Here is a 23201-nt window from a genome sequence, read left to right as displayed (position 1 = left end):
GATTTTTAAGAGTATTTTGGAAATGCGTGGGAACTTTAAGCTCAAGTTAGTTTTGCGCATTGTAAAAGTATGACTGAGTGGGATGAAAGGCCGAAATAGTAGGTAGAGTAATTAGGAAAAAGGACTTGAAAAGACAGTCCCAAAGAACTATTCCTTGTACACAGATCTCTGTATTTTTTTCCTAATAAACACAAAACTTAAATTACCTGACCTGTGATTTCTTTTTTAGATATTAACAACATCAATATCCTATCCAGTATTTCTGATACTATAATAATAATAATATATAGTTATAACTTTTGTTAATAATAGTCAACACGTTTGAAAAACCTATATTTAAACTTATTCATACCGGATAAAAATTATAAAAATTAGTTTAATATTTTTAATCTTCAATAAACAATGCAGCGAGTAGGAAGTAATTTTACGTCCTCAATGACAGAGCACAATTCCACGAACTAAAAATCCATAGAAAATTCATAACAATTCACCATCGGTCATTAGAAGAGATTTCAGGTAATCAGCAATTACGTCGCTTGTAGTTGTGTGTTGATCTTGATTCTCATAAAACTAAACGAGATCGCAGGTTGAAAAAATAAAACAATAAAAATAAACTCACGGATACAAATAATAGTAGCATTACGTATAAGTTAATTATTTTTTCAGGGAGACTAGGAGGTACTAAATCTGTCACTAGTATATAAGATAAGTTATTTCACAGCATGGACATAAGTATTTCAAACGTCCATTGAACAAACATCTAACTAAACAATGCGTCTATCAATTTTTGTGCTGGTAGCCTGTGTTCTTGTTGTTGGAGTAAGTTTTACTATTTTTATTCTCTATTGATGTACATAATCATGCTAATTTTTGTGGTGTATTGATATAAGTTTCGATTCTAAAAACTTTTTTGAAAATTCTCAAGGTACTTGGAAACGAGGAAAGAAAGGCGAAACATAAGGCAACCTTTGAGAAGTGTCTTAAAGAAGGAGGAATCGAAAAGGAAGAACTACATAAGGCTCATGAAGCTTATAAAAACGGAGAAGAACCCGATCAAAAAGTAAAATGTTTCGACGCTTGTTTAGCCAAAGAAATGGGCGCTGTATGTACATATTATTAAAATTTTTTATCTGACAACAAATTTGTCCATTAAAAATTTATTCATTTTATTAAGATGGTTGATGGGCAATTCAACAAAGACAAAATGCTCGAGAAGCTTCCAGCTGATATACCAGATCGTGAAAAGATGGTTGAAGCGATCACAAAATGCAGTGAAGAGAGTAAGTTTTTTTTTCTATGTTCATGGTATCATTGTAGATGTTTTAAGGTAAGTGGCTTTGGAACGCTAAAAATTGCACAATCTCCAATAATTTTTTTTTAGACTCTGCATAGAATATAACAATGAATTTTTTCAAACTTTTATTTGAAGCTTATGGAATACAAAAGTATTTGATTTCTTTTAATTTCATTTTTTTAAAAACTATACAGAAACGCCAAAGTCAAGGCCTAAAAAAATGCTGTACCATGGCGAACAGTTAATCTTAAAAATGGTGAATCGTAAATATGAGAAAAAACCACGGCATCTTCGAAAGAAAAGTCCCTTACGAGACAATCTACCACAATTTGCCAAAAAAGAAATAAAAAAATAAGAAGGCAGATGTTTGAAAATAATGTTAAAAAAATACCCCAGATTTCAGTATTCTAAGCTAAAAAATATTGTAATTAACTTTTTTAGACCATATGTGGTAGATTAGCTGACAAAACATCTGAACGAATAGAGCAAGATTGAAAACATTGAATCCGATCTAATAGCTTCAGAGATAAACTGTCTGCTATTTCAAAATAAGTAGTCTTGAAAAACACGTGTTTAAAGTTTTTCACTCGCTATTAAGCGCTATTTAGAGTGCGTGCACACTTTTATATATTGCACTATGTTAGAATTCGAATTTTCGGAATTTTCTGAAGTGATTTTCAAAAGTAGGAGGATTGAGAAAATGTCACAAATAAACGATTTTTGTTTTAATTAAGAAGGTGGTTACCTACCTTAAAGCTTAGCACTTACTTTTTACACATGGATAAGAAAATATTAACCATAACTGATAAAAAGATTAGAAGAAATTTTTTTTTTGTTATTGAAAACACGGAAATTTTAAGATTTTCAATTTTTTCTAACCCAGCGACGTTAGCCGAGTGATTAAAGGCGCACGGCCTATATTCAAACTAACTCACCAATCAGGCGAGGTTTCGAATCTTAAGCTGGTCCTAGAAACCTTGGTTGAGATTTGATCCATGCCGCGTAGATTAAGATTCTTACTACCCAAAAAAACCCCAACGTGTCACTCCCGACACTTAAAGTCGGCGATATGACGATAGCAGTTGAAACCGAATCCAAATGAAAATTAATTAAAAAAAAAATTTTTTTTTTCTTCTTATTTTTAATTATTATTAGCACTAACTGATTTTTAAAATTTTACTGTGTAAAAATTTTGAAAAGATTTATTAAATCACGTTTTAATTACAGAGGGAAGTGACGATTGCCAGACAGCTTATCTCGTAACGAAGTGCATGCATGACAGTAAGGTAAAACCAACAATCATTACATATGTGAATCGCATTTAGTTTATAATCATTATTAATACGTAGGATAAAAATCTAATTCAACACTTCTGTTAGCGCTCACCACCACACTTTTATGTCCTGATTATGATTCGGTTATGTAATAACTTCAATTATGTTGTTGTACAGGCACTGCCACCTCCTCACCATCACCACCATCACGACAATTAATTGTTTCTGGACAAACTAGGTGTTGTGCAACTTCATGATAATTCAACGGCTACAATATGGGACAGAATTTCAAATGATATAATGAAAAATTGTTAATTGTTATTATTATTAATAGTATCATTAATAATAATTCACCACCACATTTGATATACCAACTTTCAAAATCTTATTACTCAATAAACTATGATAGCATAATAATTGTTAGTCCTTTCTTTTGGTAATTGTTTAATTTTACAATCATCTGGTTTTTTTAAGGTAAAATAAAAAAAATTAACATTTTTAGAAATTATTTTTTAGTTGTTAAAATCATTTTATTTTACACCGTAAATAATTTACAGGGTTAATGATTTTTAATTGATTTATTCCATTTGGGTAAAATTAACTCCGAGAAGAATTTAATTGATATTATCAATAAATAAACTTAACAGACTAACTTTCTTAATTTTTTTATCGAATAAAAATAAAAAATTATTGTTATTAGTGTAAAAATTACAAAAAATTTTTAAAAATGAATACAAAATTTTCTCTAAGTTTCATATAATGAATAAATTCCAGTGTTTAAAAATAATTGCGCCAATATTTATTTTCAATTCCTAAAAAAAAGATTTTTTGATGAATCCGTTTTATAATCATTTATTTTTTAAGAAATCCTCAGAATTATAGTATTTTTTTCGTATTTTATCTCTAAAAATACACGAAAAAAAAAAATTATTTAAAAAATTTTCAATTTTTAAACTTTTAATTTGGGAGAAATTGAAATTTTTTATAAATATTTTTTAATTATTCTCATTGAAATAAACTTTTCAAGTAATATGTAATTGTTAAAAAAACACTCTAAATATGATTTTTGTAGGCTGTAATGTTGTGGACCGTGAAATTAAACAATTAACTGAATTATTCTCTAATAAATAAAGCCGAAAGTTGGAAGGAGCAAGAAATTTAATAATATCAAGAGCTCATTAAGAATCCATTAACCTAAAATTTATTTAGCGTAATTTCAAGAATTGTATATTCCACTGATCATACTCATACTTCATGAATCATAAAAATGACATGTAATACAAACCGAAAATTACCATAAGATAATGAGATAATCCAAAAAGTGAACCAAATCAATTTGATAAATTCCAACAATCATAACATTGCAAGTTATCTTGAGCTCTTTGCCTACAAACGGTATCCTTTCTCCTTTCGTGTTCCATCTTTCTCACTTTTATTATACTTTAATGGCGTTAAAGAGATCAGGTCAGGATAATTAAGTAATTAATTAGTAAATAAATAGAAGTATTTTATTTCATGGGCTGATATGTTGATAAAATGATAAAGTGATATTGTTGCTAGTAAATAAGACAATGCATCAAACGCATAATTACAATACGAATTATCTAAAAATTATGATTATTTGAAACCCGCTCAATCGAATAACAATGCCACCTACAGGAAATGACCAAAAGATCATAGAATGTACACACTGCTTAATGAGAATTCTCGAGACCCTGAACAGCTGGTATATCCGAAGAAAGTAAAACTCAAACAATGTTTAGCGTATTATTTATTTGGTCTGGTTAATAAATTAAATTAAATTAGAACAATATGTTTAACAACATACACATAGAAGGTTGTTGGATAGTTTAGTTAGTAGTTTACTCTGTAAATTTTTTTGTATTCATAAGAAATTTTTTTACATTCATAATTTAAAGTTTGTACTTTTCCCACGGATATGAAATGTTCATAAAATTATTATAAAAATAAATTAAAGTTTTATTTTCCGTAAAGAAACTAGTAGCATCGATAAAATTTCATGAAAATTAGTCGCGTATATCTTTTGAATGAGATTGATAGACTTGAATTATCAATCATAATATTTATATTTTATAAAATCGTAGGAAAAATTTTTACATTTTTGTAATTTAGGAAATTGTGAATTTGGATTTAATGCCACAATCCTTAATAATTTAATAAAATAATCGTATTGTTCAATATTATGAATGCAATTATTTTTAACATCAATCTATTGTTATCATTATAATAACTATCAGTATTATCTTCATTTTTATTGTTATTATTAGCATGATTATTTTTATTACATATTATTATTATCATAATTATGTTGTTAGTAAATAATACGATTCATCAAACTCAATGAATGTAAGCATTGTGTACAGAATATTGTCGTGTTGAATGTCCGCGCAGTTTGGTCGCAGTATAGCAGTGCCACCTATATCTGTAAAACACTCGACCAGAATTACTTAGGCAATGATCAGCTGACTATTACATAGAAACTAAACCCAAATAATGTGAGCTCTTGTAGATATTGACTCTAGTTAATAAATAATACTTAATTTAAAAAAATTCATATGTAAAGTTGATAGATAGTAAATTCTAGAGATTTTATTTAAAAAAAAAAAAAAAATTTTTAACATTTTATGTGATTGAAAAAATTTTCAATTCAAATTATGTACTTTTACCGCGGAAAATTAGTGCACAAACAATTGTAACAATAAAATCACGTTAAACTTTTATTTCTCGTAGAGTAACTAATAAGCATTAATAAAATTCCATCAAGTATATCCTTTGGTTTAGATTGATAGACAAATTATCAATCATAATATTTATATTTTATAAAATCGTAAAATAAATTTCCATGGTTTTTATAATATTGGTGATGATTGTTACTATTTCTTTTATTTTCGATTTCGAACTTTCTAACTACAGTTTGTGTTAAAGTAACATTGACGAGCCCTAGTGAGCATCGACGCAAGCTCATAACTTTTTTTTTTTTAACTGTAGTCTCCCATCTAGTGGAGAGTTACCATACATTCTCGAATTATTTAGTCTGTGGCATGTCACTTTCTCCATAAGAAAAAAGTCAAAATCTAAAAATCTGGGTCGCTATAGTTTGTGCTAGAGAATTTAATTAATTTTAAATAGAATTTATTATTTTCAATGACCATTATCAATTAATATTGATAATATAACATATAATGTATAATTATAGAGTAATATTGGAGAAAAAAAAGTTCTGTAGAATTAATAAAATTTTACAACCTAAAAATATCGTTCTGCTTACGGTAAACACATTCGGTAGTCTGGCGCTCCGTTTACAACGGAATTTTTGAACGGAACTTGGCGCCAGATTCTACCGAATCTGTAGATACCTCATAAATTTATTGAGCAATCAAAATCATTAAGCATGGGTGATGGAAGTAGAGAGAATCCTCAAGCTCCTTCAATGAAAATTGATAAAGTAGGTACTGAAGCAATGGATCTAAATATTGCCAAGTTACGGCTGGATCAAAACTTAGGAGGTATAATGGACGATTTACATTCTGACCTATCAAATTTCAATACACCAGAAGATTTTCAAAAGAATAAATCCAATGTTTGTGACGATCCCCCTGCCACTGGAGGTCAAAAACTCCATGTTGGTGTCCAAGTAAAAATAAGAAGTTCATACAGAAGTGTAAAAGTTCAATGTAAACCTGTGACTAAAGATCGTTCATCATCTCCAATTGAGCAGTTGGTTGATGATATAAATGCGCATAATTTTATTTCTCAACCAGCTAATAATGATCAATTATTGAATCCTTCACCTAATACTACGAATTTATCTTCTAACACAACGGCTAGTTCATTCCCTACTTCATCAGATAATTTTTTAACATCAAATGGAAGTACAGAAAATGAGTGGAAAAATGCATTTCAACAAGAAGAATTTCAGAAGCGTAATTTAAAGCAAACATTTGAAAGAATTCGGCTGTCACCTCGTAAATACATCGGGATTCCAAGTGATTGCATGGATATTATCGATATTTTACGTATGGCTAATTTAAGTGACATTGATATATTTATTACGTTAAAAAAAATAAGATTGAATGAGAGTTTTGCGATTTTAGCTGATGATTTTGGAATGTCCACTTCTAATATAAGTCGTATCTTTACTAAGACTTTGCCAGTCATGGCAGAATATCTAAAAGACTTTATTATATGGCCTTCATCAGCAAGAATTAAACTTCAGTTGCCAATAAGTTTCCGAAGCCGTTATGCAGCAGTAGAATCAATCATTGATTGTTTAGAAATTGAAATTGAAAAGTCAACAGATCCTGTTAAACAATCATTAACCTGGTCTGAATACAAAAAATGCAATACGGTCGAATATTTAATTTCTTGTACACCTGATGGCATAGTTAATTTTATTTCATCTGGATTCGGTGGTAGAACATCGGATGCTGAAATAGTTTCTCAATCTGGATATTTGGATTGTTTAAAACCAGGCGCTGCTATACTGGCTGATAGAGGCTTCAAACACATATTTTAAAAAATTTTTAAAAATGATATAGAATGTAAAAATATCAAAAGTTTATGAATATCAAAATCATGCAAATACCCAATTAGTTTGTAAAGTTCCATTTTAAGAGACATAAGAAGAAATGTTTTTTTATTTTTTTACATCACTTAAAACATAAGAAATCAATCACCAATGTTAGTAAATAATTTAACTTTATATTAAAGTTATACAATACAACAATTTGTAACGGGTTGATTCCGTCCCTTGGTCACCCCTTTATTTAAGTTTAAAAGTTAAGGGCGCCACTGGAATTTTTATCACGGTTTCCAGAACCGGTCCAAGCAAGAGAGATATCACAGGGTCGAGAGAAATTATAAAAGATTGACATAAATAACAACAATTAAAATTAACGATAATTATAAATTTATTTCGACAATCTTATAACAATTAAATCTTATTTTAATCCTCACACACACTCTCATACATATAAAAGTTACTTATTCCTAACGATACCCTCATATGGAGCGTCTATATCACAGTTTCTATCAAAGTTCCCTATTCCTGATGGTACCCTCATAAGGAGCGTCTATACCGCAGTTTCTACCTGAGTCGCGCTGTCCACAGGACCCTCAGGCTCTATGACTCTAGATATGACCCTGGGTGGTCGCCCAGACCCCTGCCCAAGGTTCATACCGTCCTTAGTCCTTTCGCTGTCGCCCGGACCCTCTCTACGGAACTAAGGAACCTGAAGTCGACTAGGATAGAGGAGGATATCATGACACTAGTCGACAACCTGCTAAATCTAACCTCCTCGACAGCCCGTGAACGAGGAGTATATAATGTAAAATAACTTTCTACACACACGCACACAATTTCCAATAAAATAATTTTATCCAATTACACACTTGACTCTAATTTACAATCGTTTTAAAATCCAAAATACTTTTTACAACATAACTTCCTGGGAATTAAATTTCCCGGTCCCTAACTTGACTTTGATAAATAATTTAATCAAATTCTGGTTGCTTAACTATTAATATCACAGCAGCGTTTTATTCAACCCAAAATTTTAGATTAATTAAAATTTACTCGAATTCAAACTGCCTGAATAATCGGGTTAAGTCTATTTTTAATTCCAGTCAAGATTTGAGACTTAGTAGTTAACTTGGCTAAATTTTTCATATAAATTTAAAGGGTGAGGACCTTCAACGGGTAATGACGGAGCCCCGTGACAAATTAATTATAATTTTTTTTAATAAATAGTTACTAAAATAGTTGCGAGCAGCCCACCTAAAGAGACTACTAACCAAATATTATATTAAAAATAATTCTATGGCTAGTTTCTAAGTTACTTTTGCGGCCAAACATATTTTATAAGAAATTTGTATATTGAAAATGCAAATAAACTTTATTTGAAAAAAAAAAAAAAAATAGGCCAAACAGCTCAAGGAATACGGGGATCACTGAAGTTAAGCAGCATTGTCACAATAAAGTCATGCAATTTCAGTTTAATTGTTTTTTAAATAATTTTTTATCATAACAAAATAGTTTTGTTAAAATTACATTCAAAGTCAAGCGATTTTAGTCGATAATAATTTAGCCTCACCAAAAAAATTGTCAATTTTCGGTTCCAACGCGATAAACTAAGAATCTATTAGTAATTCCCACACTGTTAGCATAAGAATTTGTGTAATCTATGGTTAGAGAGCGATTCTTGAGGTAAAGTTTTAAAAAATGTATGTAATCTCAAAAATTAAGTCGACTGGAATACTTTACGACCGGTACCCTCACCTGAAAAATTGTCAATTTTCGGTTACAATGCGTTAAACTCAGAATCTATTAGAAATTCTCCTACGTTTATCATTTCTTCAATACCAATAAACGATTTATTGAGTAGCAATAAAAAGTTTGTCAAATGCTTCTAAATATTTATTTGGTGGAAATAAATAAGTTTTCATAATTGATTTAGTAACTATCACTAAATATTTGGTAATGAAAGGTTTGTTACTAAATCTTATTAAATAGAACTAAATCTTTCTGTCAGTGCAGGTACGATTCAATGTAGCAAAATGTTGGGAACTTGATTTTTAGGCAATAACAGAGTATACCATAGCACTTACGCTTAAGGTACGCAATATGAAAAAACAAATTATATAAAATGACACTATATTTTTCCTTACTTTAGAAAAATATATTAGAAAAGTCAATATGAAAACAAAAATTGTAAAATCTCAAAATTTGAATTTTCTACTCAATGAAAAGTCACAATTAAACATTTATGTGCAATGTAACTTTTCGTTGTCTACAATACAACAAGTTTCCTCAATATGAAGTACAGTCTTATATATTTATACTGTACGAATCCTCCCACATATACGGTAGAACTGGAGATTGACATTGGACGCGTTGAAAGTGGATAACGGGGTCTAAAAAGTATCATCTTGTGCCATAGAATATTTTCTTCGGCCGTTTGTATGCCACCGGGACGATTGAGTATCTAGTTTTATCATTTACCACTAGTTTCACAGTTTATAAGTTTTCTTCAAATGTCATTATATTATATTACATTTCATCTGTTATTTATTGCTCAATGATCGGCGATGATGCTGCACAAAAACAATTGAATGAACTCCGTTAAATCTTAAATCACACTTTAAATGACTACTTGCTTTCTTATTTGCTTTCTTTCTTTGCTTATATAAAATTTATTTATCAGATATAATGTATTATAATGGTATTGAGATATTCTGAAAACTTTAAAAAAAATTTCCATCGATTAAATGAAATTAAAATGTTAAAATACAGTGATTTTTTAGATTTTTGAAAATTTCAAATGGCTGCCATTTCTAAACTATTTGACAGATTCAGCTCAATTTGAACTCATCCAAGCTAATCATCTATAGAACAAGTCTACTGAGTTTCATGAAGATTCATTAAGAATTGTGGGAGTTATCGTGTCCACGAGCTGTGAGTTATATTACATAAATATGTATATGTATATAAACTTCCAAACTAATGTCATTTTTAAGCCTTACTCGACTGAATCATTTAATCACGAAATTCTGTGTGAATTTTGACACAAGAGCCAATGCAATGGATAGATTTTATGAAATTTACCTAAAAGTCTGGAGGTCTTTATAAAAAAGTAAACAAATTGTATTGCAATGTAAATATTTAATCTAAATAATTTGTGTATGACATGAGCGCTTAGGGCATGCTCATTTATTGGATTTTCTAAACCTTTTATTTAAAAATCAATATACTTATTTGTGTGTAAAAAAACTTTGGTATTTTTTTCGGTGAAAAAAAAACCTTTTTTTTTTTTTTATGTGCATGTACAACTTAATACAGTTAATTTTGATACCAGGCCGTATCAAAAATTTTTTTTACGGGTCTTTAAGATTAAATATTAAACTACACTTGAAATGGCTACTTGCTTTGTTATTTACTTCCTCTTTACGTGTATAAAATTGATGTTCACATGTGTGAATGTTCGGAATGTAACACATGTGAGATGACCATACTTTGTTGTCTTAATCAGATAAGAGCGCATCAATGCTATGTTAAGTATGAAGTTAACTAATTGTAATTAACACGAAAATTCAACTCATTACATTCTACTTGATATTTTAGATTACGATTAAAATTAAATAGCACAGATGGGTTGAAAAAAATTTTTTTTTTATTTATTGAAATGAAATTAATGATTGCATGAACCACAAACAGAAGTAAGATAGTTAAATAGTCCGTGAAACCAAAAAACGGATTAATTTTTTCGCATTTTTAGGTCATACTAAACATTAATTTTAATAAGCAGACAAAAAATTAGCTACAATAATTACAACATTCGATTTCTGTACTACAGAAGCTATGGTATATCACAGTATATAGTAATTGCTGACAATTAGCGAAAACCAGACTCACAATGGAGCTTCGAAAGTAGCGAAACGGTGATTAAAATAAGTGTATAAAGAAAAAATAAAATAATAAATGAGGTCCCTAAAAATTACATTTAATTTGTGAGAAAATCAGCTGAGCCTTCAGTAAGATTTGATTGTTTCAAAGATCCTATAATTCGCACTTTCCGGATGTAGCACACTCATACTCTAGCACTTGCATTTATTGTTATATTATAGTGGTGTTAACATCAATGTCAAACTATGTTTTGGTTTCATCGTATCCGGCACAGAATAAGCGCTAGAGGAAGTAGGTGAGCAGAGCTCGGGGTGCTTTTCCACAAAATAATTGGATTATACTAATTATAATAGACATGCGTTTAATTGAAGATGTATTTCAACAGATGCACGTTACTTTGTGAGACAAGGGGATACAATGACATAAAAAAAAAATCGAACATTTTCATTATTTTTTGTTTCGATTAATCGTTTAATGAGCAAAAAATGATTATTTGAAGAGCTCTTAAAAGTAAAATATTTTAATTTTTATGAAGATTTTGAGTCTTACAAAAATTTTTGAAAAATATTTTGGAGTATTAGAGTACTTTTTAATAATTTTATAATAATATATAATATTTTATAGAAACAAAATTTCTGACATTTGATGATAATTTCAATGAAACTCGAAAAAAATTTTCTAATACGATCAATTTTCATACCTGGCCATATGTAGCCGTATAAGGCCACACGGAAAAAGGAAAACTCAAAAAATTACAGCATAAAATGTAAAATCGGTCCCGTCGTAATCGAAACTAGAAACATTACAGTTTGAAATAACATTTTTCTAAATTCAATTTTTTAATTTAATATTCAGAGTTTTTAATGTAAATATTACATTCTACGATATAATTCTTATAAAATCTGTAATAATTACATTTGAAACTGTAATTTTCCTAATTTTCTTTCTTCTGTGTATATATGAGAGTAAAAATTAACTCTTAAGAAAATTATTAGCTTAAATCCACAACTACAATTTGAATGAGAAATATTTAAATATATGTGAAACAAACTATTCGTAACGTGATTGGTTGAAGTTACATGAAATATATCATAAGCAAGTTTACACGCGCGCAAAGTATGCTAGCTAAAAATTAAAAAATAATTAATTTTGTATACAATCTTACAAAAGTTTACTTTAACATCATATTTTTATATTGATGAATCAAGTAGCCTTCTCATTACTCCCTGGCTGTTAAGTCTCAATGAAAAAAAAAAAAAAAAAAAAAAAAAAATTAATTGTCAATTTTTAAAAACTATGAGTGAAGATATGAGAGATCGGTTCAGTTTATTAAAAATTATTAAAAATTAAAAATTTTGTGAAATTTTATAAAAATGCTTTTCTTCATTTAAAAAAAAAAAAAAAAAAAAAAAAAGAAAATTCTTCTAGAATTTTACCAAACTTCTTAAAAAATTGTATTTAAAAAAATACACTTTACATGCTAACTCATTAATGCAATATTGCATTACATGCACATTCGCACTTGGTGTTTACATTATACAAGAGATGCTCACAATAGTGAACTCTGGATCAGGTAAGAGTATTTGCAAGATCTCACGGTCTCTGTATATTTATATTTGATATAAGTATAACTTTTCCTGGTTCTCCTTCGCTGTTACTATGTAGGCTATACTTAGTAGATCCCCTGATTCTCATCACTACGCACCGCTTCGCTCTCAATTCGATACAATAACGCCATTTACAAGTAGTTATAGATTACAAGTGAAGTAATTAACAATGTAATAAGTAATGAGCTGATGAGTAATTGTAATCGTTTTTGGAATTATTCGGGAGAAATTAACAGTATCATGTGCAAATTCATTACATAAATAATTAATTGAGTTTTCTCTTCGGTAATAGAAATTCTTTGGCAAGAATGCTGCGTACCATATTATTATACGCTAGTGATAGGAGGTAGGAGGTACGGAAAAAATTGATAGTGTTAAAACGCTCGTCAAAGTACCGTTCTTACAAATGACCACGAACACATAGTAACCAGTCATCCTTCTTATAAAAATAATAATAATCGTAACTAATAAGAATGTCATTAATTTAACATTTATGATAAATTCTTGGTTATTTTTATTACAATAATTACTGTTGTTAGGCTCAATTGATTATCGTAAAATAAGTATCACTTTTTACGACGGTGAAAGAGCAGTCTGGCGATATTGTTATTGGAAAAATATTTAAATTCTTTGCGATCATAAAAATAAAGATAACGATAATACAATATGCATCAGGGAGTTTCAAAAAAATTGACAAAATTTTTTTAAAAATTATTTTAAAGTTTTGTCAAAGCATGCTGAATTAAAGAGCATGTTAAAATTTTGACTTCAAATATTAATTTTTAAAAGTTGCGAATCTAAATTTTCCACTTGAAAAATATTGAGAAAAATATTTTTAAGCTTTAGCATTGAAAATCTGGTCTTACAAACAACTTACCGGCTAAAATGTTACATGTATGAGTAAGAAATTAAATATTTTACAAAAAAGGTTTTTTATGAATTTTTTATAAATTGAATTCTTCAATAACTATTCAAAATTACAGTTGGATTCATCCTGAATCCTCAGTTATTTTTTATTTTTAGTTGAATTATTGCTGAGATAAAAAGTATTCATCTATTTTGAAAAACATCTAATTCGGCCTCGATGCAACATATTATGAAAGCTTTATAAAATTGCTGTTTTTAATCTTCAAGTACTCAAACTGGATTTACTAATAGCATTTCTCTGTAATAATTAAATATTTTATTTACATATAACTGTCTCAAACAAATATTAAAATAAAAAATCCTCTAGACTGTTTATTTCAGATAAATTTCATTACATATTTCACCTCGTTAGTTTTATATGTGACAAACTCGTATATAATCTGCAATCCACATTTAGAGTATAAAAAAAATTTCTGAAATTTTACAAGTTTTTTTTTTTGTGTTTTATGTTTCCCCATTTTTTTTACGAAATCCATAATTAAATACAATTTTTTTGAACAAGTGAATAAATGAGAATAAATGTTTTTGCCCGATTCCATTTACCAATCAATCATTCCCTTTATAAAAAAAAAAATTTTTTTTTTCTTAGAACCTCAATAACACCTCCCTAATTACCATACAAACCCAACGCTTCATTACATAAATTACAATAACTGAAACATAAACAATGAAAAGCAATACGGTAATCAATTCCTCCTACACTAGTTGATCGGTAGCCTCTTCTCTGAACCCCTTGGCCCCTTTACCAGCACAGGATCGTCTTCAGATGAGTATACGAGTGGTCTAGATTCCGATTCTCTGTAGCCCAAAGATCATTGCGTGGGTCACGGTGTCAGAACCTCTGGCAGTGAATGTGATTGGCGTCCCCCTTCCCCCAGCTCTTCAGATTCGAATCTCACATTTCAATTGAAGGTAAAACACAGAGTATCTTCACTTAGCGTATCTACCTGTCGTGAAGGTCTCTCGTTTTTTATTCATTGTCATCATCATCATCATCATTATCATCTTCCTCTTCCTCTTTCCTCTTTCCCCCTAGCCCCCCTCCTTATCGCCCTGGAAGTTCATCTCCCATTAAACTCTCTCCAGCCGATATGATGTGAGATACACTAGTAGGTCTTTATGTCACAAAGGTCACTGAATACCTATGCTAGTCTACAGCACAAGAGATTTCCACCACTAGCCTTCCATTGCTGTAACTGCACGGTAAACGCTCATGTGATTAAACAGATAAAAAATCCCATCCCAGCTGTTGATTCGCCGACAGGATTTGCCTCCTCGTTTCGTTCTCCATACCCGTCTTCGTTTCATCGTCTTTCATACCGCACACTAGCAAAACCTTTATGTTTTATCCTCGTGGTACATCCATCCCACAGCATACACACATCCATACAATGATACATTCACACAATAATACATTCATAGCACTTATTGTGGGAATAATCCTCTCCCAGAGCATCCCGCTCATCCCGCAATTCTTCAAGCCCTGATCTACCAGAGTATAAAGTTACCCGCGAATCCTCAACCCGTCGCCAGTTAACTCTCCAGCTGTCCAGGTACTAGGTTGCCATTTAGTCAGTGAGTTCCGTGATAATCTAATCGAAATCGCTGCTTCATTGTTTCACCTTTTCAATAATCGCAATGAAGCTGTTTGTTAAGTGTGTGGTGTTTTTGCCATTATTGGCCTTGGCGTTATCTGCGAATCCAGATGAGGCCTTCGAACGCGGGTACCGATCGTTGTATCGTGTTTACGAGGAATGCCAGCAACGAAATGGTGGGCTGTCCCCGTGCATAAAGAAAAAAGCAATTGCCTTTTTCGAGCGATTGGGCAGGATTGACCATCTTCCAATCACAGAAAACCTCGAACTGATTAGAGTCGCTCAGGACAACTCTTCGTTGACCAGACACCCCAGTGAGTCTGATTTGGGGCGATCTGGTGCTTCAAGAGACGAAGTGCTGAACGAAATCTTGCTGGATCGAGTGGCGAATCTGATGAATGGATTCAATGTACAGATCAGTTTGCCGAAAACTAATACCGTCGAACTAAAGAGAAGTATGGAAGAAGGCAGAGGAAAGATGAAGAAGATGATGGGCATGATGATGACGGGCATGGCGATGAAGATGGCTGCAATGATTCCCATTGCAATGGGTGTCCTCTTCATGCTTGCGGGAAAAGCTCTTATTATCAGCAAGATAGCTCTTGTCCTGTCGATGATTATTGGACTGAAAAAGCTTCTCAGTCAAAAGCAAGGCGGTGACTCTCACGGAGGATGGCAAAGTGGTGGTGGTGGTGGTGGCGGCGGATGGGACCGAAGCATCAAGGACATCCCCCATAACTTGGACCTTCAGAATGTCGAAGCTGACTCCAGTTACGGCCAAAATTTGGCCTATTCAGCGCATAGGCCTCAGCAGTAATTGAATAATTAATTTACGATTTATGTTTGTGATTTTTGTCAAGTGATTCGGATTTTGGAAATAGACTAACATATTATAGAAGGGAAGCAGTCGGTCTCTTCGTGCTTGAGCGATAGGTCGCGTATGTGATGCCGGTCATTCAAACGGAAAATCTACATTATGAAAATTATGATGGATATGTAAAATGTGGCATTATGTTTAATGCTGCCGACACGCTACGTAAATTGCGATGAAATTTGTTTTTTATTTTTTGATAGCGGAATATCGTACGTAGCACGTATGAATGATTGTTACGTGTCAAGCGCGACCGATGGCATACTTGTGCGCACCTGTTACTCATCAGAACAGTTGACTTATTTATTATATTTTATATTTTATTATGTTGCATTATTTTATATTATTGATATTTATATTCATTAATTTATGTAATTATTTATTAAGATAATTAACAGCCATTATTTATTTATTGTAAGATTCTTTAATAAATTGTACAATAGCGAATTATTTTTTCTTTATTGTTCCCTTATTAGATTTTTGTCTTTTTTTTTTCTTTTTTATTGATGTAGTTACTTATGTGACTTATATTGATGGTTTATTATTTGGTTATTGGCCTTTTAGTCCAAGTATGGCGGCGAACAGTGCGAAGAAGAAACCAGCTAGTCCAGTGGTACCGAGCAGTAAGAATAGGCCCATTATGATTGACGGAATGAGAGCAGCAAATTTTAACTTGTATGCCAGAAGAAGTGCCATTACTGCGCGATTCATTTTATGTTTACCTTTCTTTTTTGGACGGTCTGTAAAAAAATTTTACTGTTGTAATTGTTTTTGTAGGTATAGCGAAAAAAAATTTGAAAATTAATAATGACTTAATCATCGTGAGATATTTTCAGATAAAACTTTATTGGTTTGATTTTGTTGAAATTTTTTTAATTACTATTGAAATAAAAGTGAATGTAACTAGACATTAAATTTATTATCTAAAAGTATGTAATGAAAGAAAGTATTAATGAACATAATGATTGAAGCAATAAGATTAACCTTAAAAAAATTAATCAATTTATTGGTCAAAAATTTGTGCTTCTGTTACAGTATATACAAATTATATACAATTATACAATTATATATAATTATACAGTATATACAATTATACAAATTATATACAAATAACTGACCAAAAGTTATATTAATAAAGAAAAAAAATTATAAAAATTATTTTGAAGATAACCACTAATCTTTATTAAAAAATTTCTGATCTTAAAATTTCACCGAATTTCAAAGACAACTCATGCAATCTAATCGTTAAAAAAAGTAAATAAATAGATCAATTACCTCTTGCTTCAGCATCAGCTAACTCTAGATCAGTAATTGGTAATTTGTTAGTTGCTGTCAATTCACCACGCTTAACAGTACTAAAAATAGCCTTTGGTGCAATAGTCGTAGAAAATTTGAATACAGGTCTTACAATGTGATTTCTTGTAAAATTAACCTTCGTTCTTAAAGCAATCCTATTTGCATTATTCCTGACAACTTTTTTGCGATTATCAATTTTCAATCCATCTATTACATAACTAAGTACTAGTACTATCAAGACTAGATACACTATCAATCGCTGCATATTTACAACTAATTAATCCAAAAAACTGTTAACTCTCGAATAGATCCAAATTGATAAAAAATTGATTAGTTTTACATGATTTTATCTTTCATCCTGTTTTGAACATAAACTCAATGATCTTACTGCCAAGCAACGACATTCGCACTGACTATATTCGTCAATAAATATGCTGATGAATATTACCGGTATTTAAATGGAGCAATGATATCGTGACTAACAAATCGTTGGAACTTGAACGACCGGGACAACGTACAACAGTGAACTAACCGATCCGATCTTCACTCCCAGTTAGGATATAGAGGAACCACAAGACAACAAGACTGGCAACAAGATGTAACGGTTGAGTTGCGAAGAAAATTGGCAGTCCGTGGAAAAATTAGCTCGACATAATATGCGTGTCGTAAGTAAGTATACTATTATAGGTATTCCGCGAGTTATTATGCTCAATTCACCAAGAAATGGAATAAAAATTCATCCAAGTTATCATTATTTTTACGCATGTAGTTGCGATACCAAGAAATATAATATACAAGCACAACAATTCTATTACAATGTCATAAAAAGTAGTAAAATTGTTTTGGCTGAGGTAGGGATAATCGCCTCTGTACTTATAAACCGATAAATGGGTTATTATGATACCTAAGGTACTAGAGATTGTGTTTTAGATGTCATGCTAGATGATTATACAGGACAATTGATTTTTTGAGGAATCACTGCTGAAGAAATAATATTAAGTGATTAGGATAATTCGATGTTTTTTGTTCGATTTGATGAAATTTTATTTTATCAGAGAACACTCGCGGTTACTTTTTATATTATATTATAGTAAGTAGTGATTGAATTTCCGACAGAGGGCGCACGGTCGTTTAATTTTTTCGATATTAGAAAGTCGAGCTAGAAGTTATAATGCCAAATTGATAAAAAATTTTTGCAGCAATATTTTAATATATTCTCGAATTTTGTATAGAATATGATTATTATGATGCTTTTATGATTATTTCATCAGTAGTTAACTTCTTTTTATTAAAAATTTTTTATCACGACTAGCCGTCCTCCAGCAATCCTAAACTCTACCAGAGTACAAGCGGAAAGTATCCTTGCACTACCTGCACTGTCTGGTTGACACTAGTACTTGTAAAATATAAGTACTACGACATAAATGGAGTTAATTTTGTAGAAATCTAATGAATCAGTGTTACAAATTAACAAAAGTTAACTGCAGTATGTAATCAAACTTCATATGAAATCATATTCAAGTTTTGATGCACGGAAAAAAAAAATATTGTTACTAAAGCCATCTATTAGATACTTACTCATAGATTCTTACTGAAGTAATGTGTATTCCTACAAGAGCACTACTGTAGGGATACTGGAGCGATCTGTTAGTTGGCTAAAATCGCTAACCAACATTTTTCTTACAGCGCCCTCTTACCAGACAAAACCATTTAAATATTTAACATTTTATATTTAATAACAAAAAATTTTATTATTCTATCGATTCAATCTTTTATTAATTATTATTGAAAAATTATACGGATAAAAAAAAAAAGAATAAGTAATTAAATATTATAAAATAGATTACATATTAAATTAATAAGTTTCTGATAATACTTATTTATTTTTCATGGAACATTTAAAAAAAAATTGTCACAAGAATTTAAGAATTTCCAAAGTTTTATATATTTTTTGGTGATGGTAAATTTTTTAAGAAATTTTTTGGAGAAGTTTTGAATAATTTGTTGAATCTATAAATTTTTTCCACCACATTTTTCATTAAATTATTCGAATTTGATCCTGTCATTGCACTAATTGTTTTCAACTTTATTTAAAAACTACCTAAACTATTAATATTTCTATTGGAAAGAACAAAAAAATCATGTTCGATAAACATGATATCTTTATTATTGCCATGAAAGTGTGCATCAGTTTTCTAAAAAATTATTAAGTGAAAATAATATTTATTATAAACTACTATAAATGAAGTGAAAATAAATTTACTTATATTTTTATTTAACACAAGATGATTAATATGTCTTGAGAATTGTTTAAATTTCATCTAACAATAGATTTTCACTCTGTGCCGGTTCTTTAATCGACCGTGACTTATTTCCCTCATTAAATTTATAAAATTTATAACAGCGTTTCTGAAGTTTACTATAAAATTACTCACTAGACTGAGACTCTATGTTATTTATTGACATTACACCAATCACCATTAAAATTTTGAACGCACCGATCTCATTAATGGTATTAACCATTTAATAAAGTGTAGTTCTATAAGATAATTTCAAATAAGTACGATTAAGAACGTAATCCAAAAACTTAGCTTCATAAAAAAAAATTTAGGTTAACAATATATTTTAACTATTTAACTTTTGGTCAATTTTTTATATATTTTATGTATTATAATTTTAATAAAATACAAAAAATCAATATCTGAAAATATAAATATTTCAATCTACAAATGTACAAATCTTAGAGAATTTGGAGTGTAATTTGAAATTATATCTATATTAATATTTTCATAAACTTCAAGATTATATTTCTGATGCGTTGATATTGTATTTTCAAACCTGAATTTCTTGCATGGAAAAATATATATTATTAATGTATTTTGATTCGTGTTATGTAAAATAGAAAATATATACGAAAATCGACGAAAATTTTGATGTTAAAAATTTATTTTCATTTTGAAATCATTCATCTTCATAAAAGCTATGGGAAAAGGAAAGAGGATTTTTTTTCAGTGGGTAAGAATCCCACACTACCGATTTTTGCAAAACGGGGTAAAACCAATAACTTCCTGATTTTTGAAAATCTTCGATTTTCTTAGCGGAAATTTGAAAAAATTTCGTTTCATCTTCATCTTCAACTTAAGGGGCACACCTAGTGTGAAATTTCGAAAAAGTCGATTTTTTTTTTTTTTCATATTTCGGTAGATTACACCTTTAAAAATAACATATTAAAATTTCAAATCGATATATCAAATAGTTTTTGAGTTATAACATTTTAAAGAGCAGCCGCTCGGCAGCTAGAGTGTCATTAGCTGCGAGACGTACCTGAAGTATTGTTCAGAGTCTACTGTCTCTTCCAGCCCCTATAACACGATTCCAGTTTCTATTGTTGGCTCTCAGGTATACAAAAATATATCATTATAATAATTTCTACAAATTTCTAGAAATTTTTCGTTTACTGCCACGTAAATTATTTTCGGAGCCGGACACATTTAGTCTCATTGTGATCGTTGTATCGAGCGCATCATAATTTTACACGTGCTATTTTCTTGAAAATGAGTGATCAATCTTCATATTCAAATAAAAAAGGAACTCACAATGTTCCTAAGCATCGATCAATTGCGAAAAAACGCAAGTTTACCGGAAATAGATTTACATTTGAGCAATCTACTGCGAATACCAGTACGTCCGCAGAAAAGTTATTACAAAATAATGACAATAATGTTGTGATTGACCCATCTCATGGATATTGTATTTTGCAATTTTTATCAGTTTTTAGTGCAATTAGTAATTTAGTGGTGTGTAAAACCTGTCAAAAAAAAGTTACTTTCAATCAAGCAAGTTCAAGAGGCCTAGGGTTCAAAATTGCTATTATTTGTGAATGTGGCAATTCGTATATTAATTCTGGACCAATGATTAATAACGCATTTGAAATAAATAAACGTATTGTTGCTGTGATGCGTCTATTGGGCATCGGAATAAATGGGATAAATTTTTTCTGTGGATTAATGGATTTAGCATGCAAATTTTACGACCAAACTTTTGCGGGATGTTTTACGAATTTACAGATTGCAGCCGAAACTGTTTGTAAGCTCAGTATGCAGCAAGCTATAAATGAAGAAAAAGAGCTTACATTAAAGAAAGAAAATTCGGAGACAAATTTGACTGTTAGCGGCGATGGTACCTGGAAAAAACGTGGCCATACTTCCCGTTTTGGAGTAGTTACGCTGGCAGGAAAATACAGCAAGAAAATTCTTGATTCATGCGTAAAATCTACATATTGTCAGAGTTGTGTTTTTGGAAGAAAAAAAAAAAGATAGCGAACCTGAAGATTATGAGGAATGGCTATCATTACACGATGAAGAATGTGATGCCAATCATAAAGGATCTGCCTCAAAAATGGAAGTGGATAGTGTAAAAGACATGTTTGGTCGTTCCATTAGTAAATATGGTGTAAAATATACCCGCTATATTGGTGATGGTGATAGCGCTACCCACAAAGGACTTATAGATTTGAATCCTTATGATATTCCTGTTGCTAAATTGGAATGCTATCTACATGTGAAAAAAGAATGGGAACACGTTGCCGAAGTGTAAAGAACATTAATAAGAAATTAGGAGGAAAAAGTAAAACATCACAAAAGTTAACTGTAAATTTTATAAATAAACTCCAAAAATATTATGGTTTAGCAATTATGAGGAATCAAGATAATGTAGATGAAATGTATAAAGCAATCTGGGCAACATTTTATCATTTCTGTTCAACTGACAAAAACCCAAATCATAAAAATTGTCCAGAAGGCGCTGAAAGTTGGTGCGCTTATCGCCGCGCGGAAGCTGAAGGAATCACTAGTACATTTAAACACGATTACCTCCCACTGGATCCAGAAGTACAAGAAGCTATAAAACCTATTTATGAAGACTTATCTCGATATGAATTGCTTGATAGATGTAAAGGTAACAATACTCAAAACAACAATGAAAGCTACAACGGTTTACTTTGGCACTTTTCACCCAAGCATCTTCATAATGGCTTCAAAACTATTGAATTGTCAAATAATTTTGCAACTGCAATATTTAATGACGGTTATTCGTCAATTTTGAAGATATTCAATGTAATGGGAGTGATAGTTGGACCTGCAGCAAGAGATTTTGCGGCTCTTAAGGACGACACGAGAATACGAATCGCTGATTATCGCCAAAAGGCTTCTTCAAAAGAAGGTCGATCATCTCGAAGAAAAGCTTCTTCAGCTGAACAAGCCCTTTTCGAAGAAGAGGAAGGTGTATTATATGGCCCTGGAATAGCAGATTAGCTGTAAATATGATTTTAAACCACTTATAACAGTGGAAACGATCATTTTATCTTTAAACGCGTTTTTCTCGAAACAGCATTTTCCGAATTTGCTGCAGTGATTACTCAAAAACAAATGATCCGATCACTATCGAATTTTTTTACATGTTCTATATATAGTTCTCCGTACAATGACCTATCGATTTTTTGATCTGATCAAAAATCGAATTTTCGCAGGCCACAAACGACCAAAATTTTAGGTAAAATTCGACTATTTTTTTAAAACGCCGCCATATTGTCAATTTTTGATTTTTTTTTTTATCGTAGGTCATTGTACAGACAATATTATCTAGTTTAACGAGATATTTTTTTTTTAGATTTCATCCACGGAGAAGGCCGGAATCACTGCAGCAGTGAAGGACCTTTTTTTTTTCGCGCCGTTAGAGATCGACGATAACTTAAAAAATATTTAATTTTTTTCTTCAAAAATTTCATTATGTATTCTTAAAACATGTATAAATATATTCTTAAAATTTTAAAATAATTGATAAAGTATTTTTTTTAATAAAAATTCCCAAAAATCACGTTTTTTTTAGGCCGTTACACTAGGTGTGCCCCTTAAAGG

General features: G+C 30.4%; 4 protein-coding genes across 5 annotated transcripts; 3 read left to right on the top strand and 1 right to left on the bottom strand.

Annotated features, from left to right (window-relative positions):
- Nucleotides 1-683: 683 nt before the first annotated feature.
- Nucleotides 684-3076, top strand: LOC141528192 (general odorant-binding protein 56d-like). Its single transcript, XM_074244116.1, has 5 exons — nt 684-819; nt 926-1102; nt 1175-1280; nt 2522-2580; nt 2746-3076. Exons 1-5 carry the CDS (start codon nt 772-774, stop codon nt 2785-2787), a joined length of 432 nt encoding a protein of 143 aa, XP_074100217.1. The 5' UTR covers nt 684-771; the 3' UTR covers nt 2788-3076.
- A 12086-nt stretch (nt 3077-15162) lies between these two features.
- On the top strand, nt 15163-15936 carry Osi12 (DUF1676 domain-containing protein Osi12). The gene has a single exon (XM_074244467.1). It carries the CDS (start codon nt 15163-15165, stop codon nt 15934-15936), a length of 774 nt encoding a protein of 257 aa, XP_074100568.1.
- Nucleotides 15937-16410: 474 nt separating this feature from the next.
- Nucleotides 16411-17767, bottom strand: LOC141528332 (uncharacterized). Its single transcript, XM_074244333.1, has 2 exons — nt 17266-17767; nt 16411-16730 (listed from the first exon to the last, which is right to left on the bottom strand). The coding sequence occupies exons 1-2, from the start codon at nt 17549-17551 to the stop codon at nt 16540-16542; spliced, it is 477 nt and encodes a 158-aa protein (XP_074100434.1). The 5' UTR covers nt 17552-17767; the 3' UTR covers nt 16411-16539.
- A 2667-nt stretch (nt 17768-20434) lies between these two features.
- LOC141528212 (uncharacterized) lies at nt 20435-23187 on the top strand. Of its 2 annotated transcripts, none has more exons than XR_012479340.1 (2): nt 20435-22836; nt 22954-23187. XR_012479340.1 is itself a non-coding variant. In XM_074244144.1 (2 exons), the coding sequence occupies exon 1, from the start codon at nt 21834-21836 to the stop codon at nt 22596-22598; it is 765 nt and encodes a 254-aa protein (XP_074100245.1). In that variant the 5' UTR covers nt 20435-21833; the 3' UTR covers nt 22599-22600; nt 22954-23187. The 2 variants fall into 2 exon arrangements, 1 of the variants encoding a protein (XP_074100245.1); XM_074244144.1 differs by having other exon boundaries at nt 20435-22600.
- Nucleotides 23188-23201: the final 14 nt, after the last annotated feature.

The sequence above is a fragment of the Cotesia typhae genome, unplaced genomic scaffold (assembly GCF_013202065.1).
Source record: "Cotesia typhae breed Kobodo isofemale line unplaced genomic scaffold, CoteBio_Ctyphae contig_43, whole genome shotgun sequence".
Classification (NCBI taxonomy): Eukaryota; Metazoa; Arthropoda; class Insecta; order Hymenoptera; family Braconidae; genus Cotesia; species Cotesia typhae.
Note: the sequence above shows the minus strand (reverse complement) of the source record. Positions and strands in the feature narration are given on the sequence as shown.

Coding starts and splice junctions, on each gene's coding strand:
- LOC141528192 (XM_074244116.1), top strand. CDS start 772: ATGCGTCTATCAATTTTTGTGCTGGTAGCCTGTGTTCTTGTTGTTGGA. Junction 820..925: donor CCTGTGTTCTTGTTGTTGGA/GTAAGTTTTACT, acceptor AAAATTCTCAAG/GTACTTGGAAACGAGGAAAG. Junction 1,103..1,174: donor TAGCCAAAGAAATGGGCGCT/GTATGTACATAT, acceptor CATTTTATTAAG/ATGGTTGATGGGCAATTCAA.
- Osi12 (XM_074244467.1), top strand. CDS start 15,163: ATGAAGCTGTTTGTTAAGTGTGTGGTGTTTTTGCCATTATTGGCCTTG.
- LOC141528332 (XM_074244333.1), bottom strand. CDS start 17,551: ATGCAGCGATTGATAGTGTATCTAGTCTTGATAGTACTAGTACTTAGT. Junction 16,731..17,265: donor AGCTGATGCTGAAGCAAGAG/GTAATTGATCTA, acceptor ATTTTTTTACAG/ACCGTCCAAAAAAGAAAGGT.
- LOC141528212 (XM_074244144.1), top strand. CDS start 21,834: ATGCTATCTACATGTGAAAAAAGAATGGGAACACGTTGCCGAAGTGTA.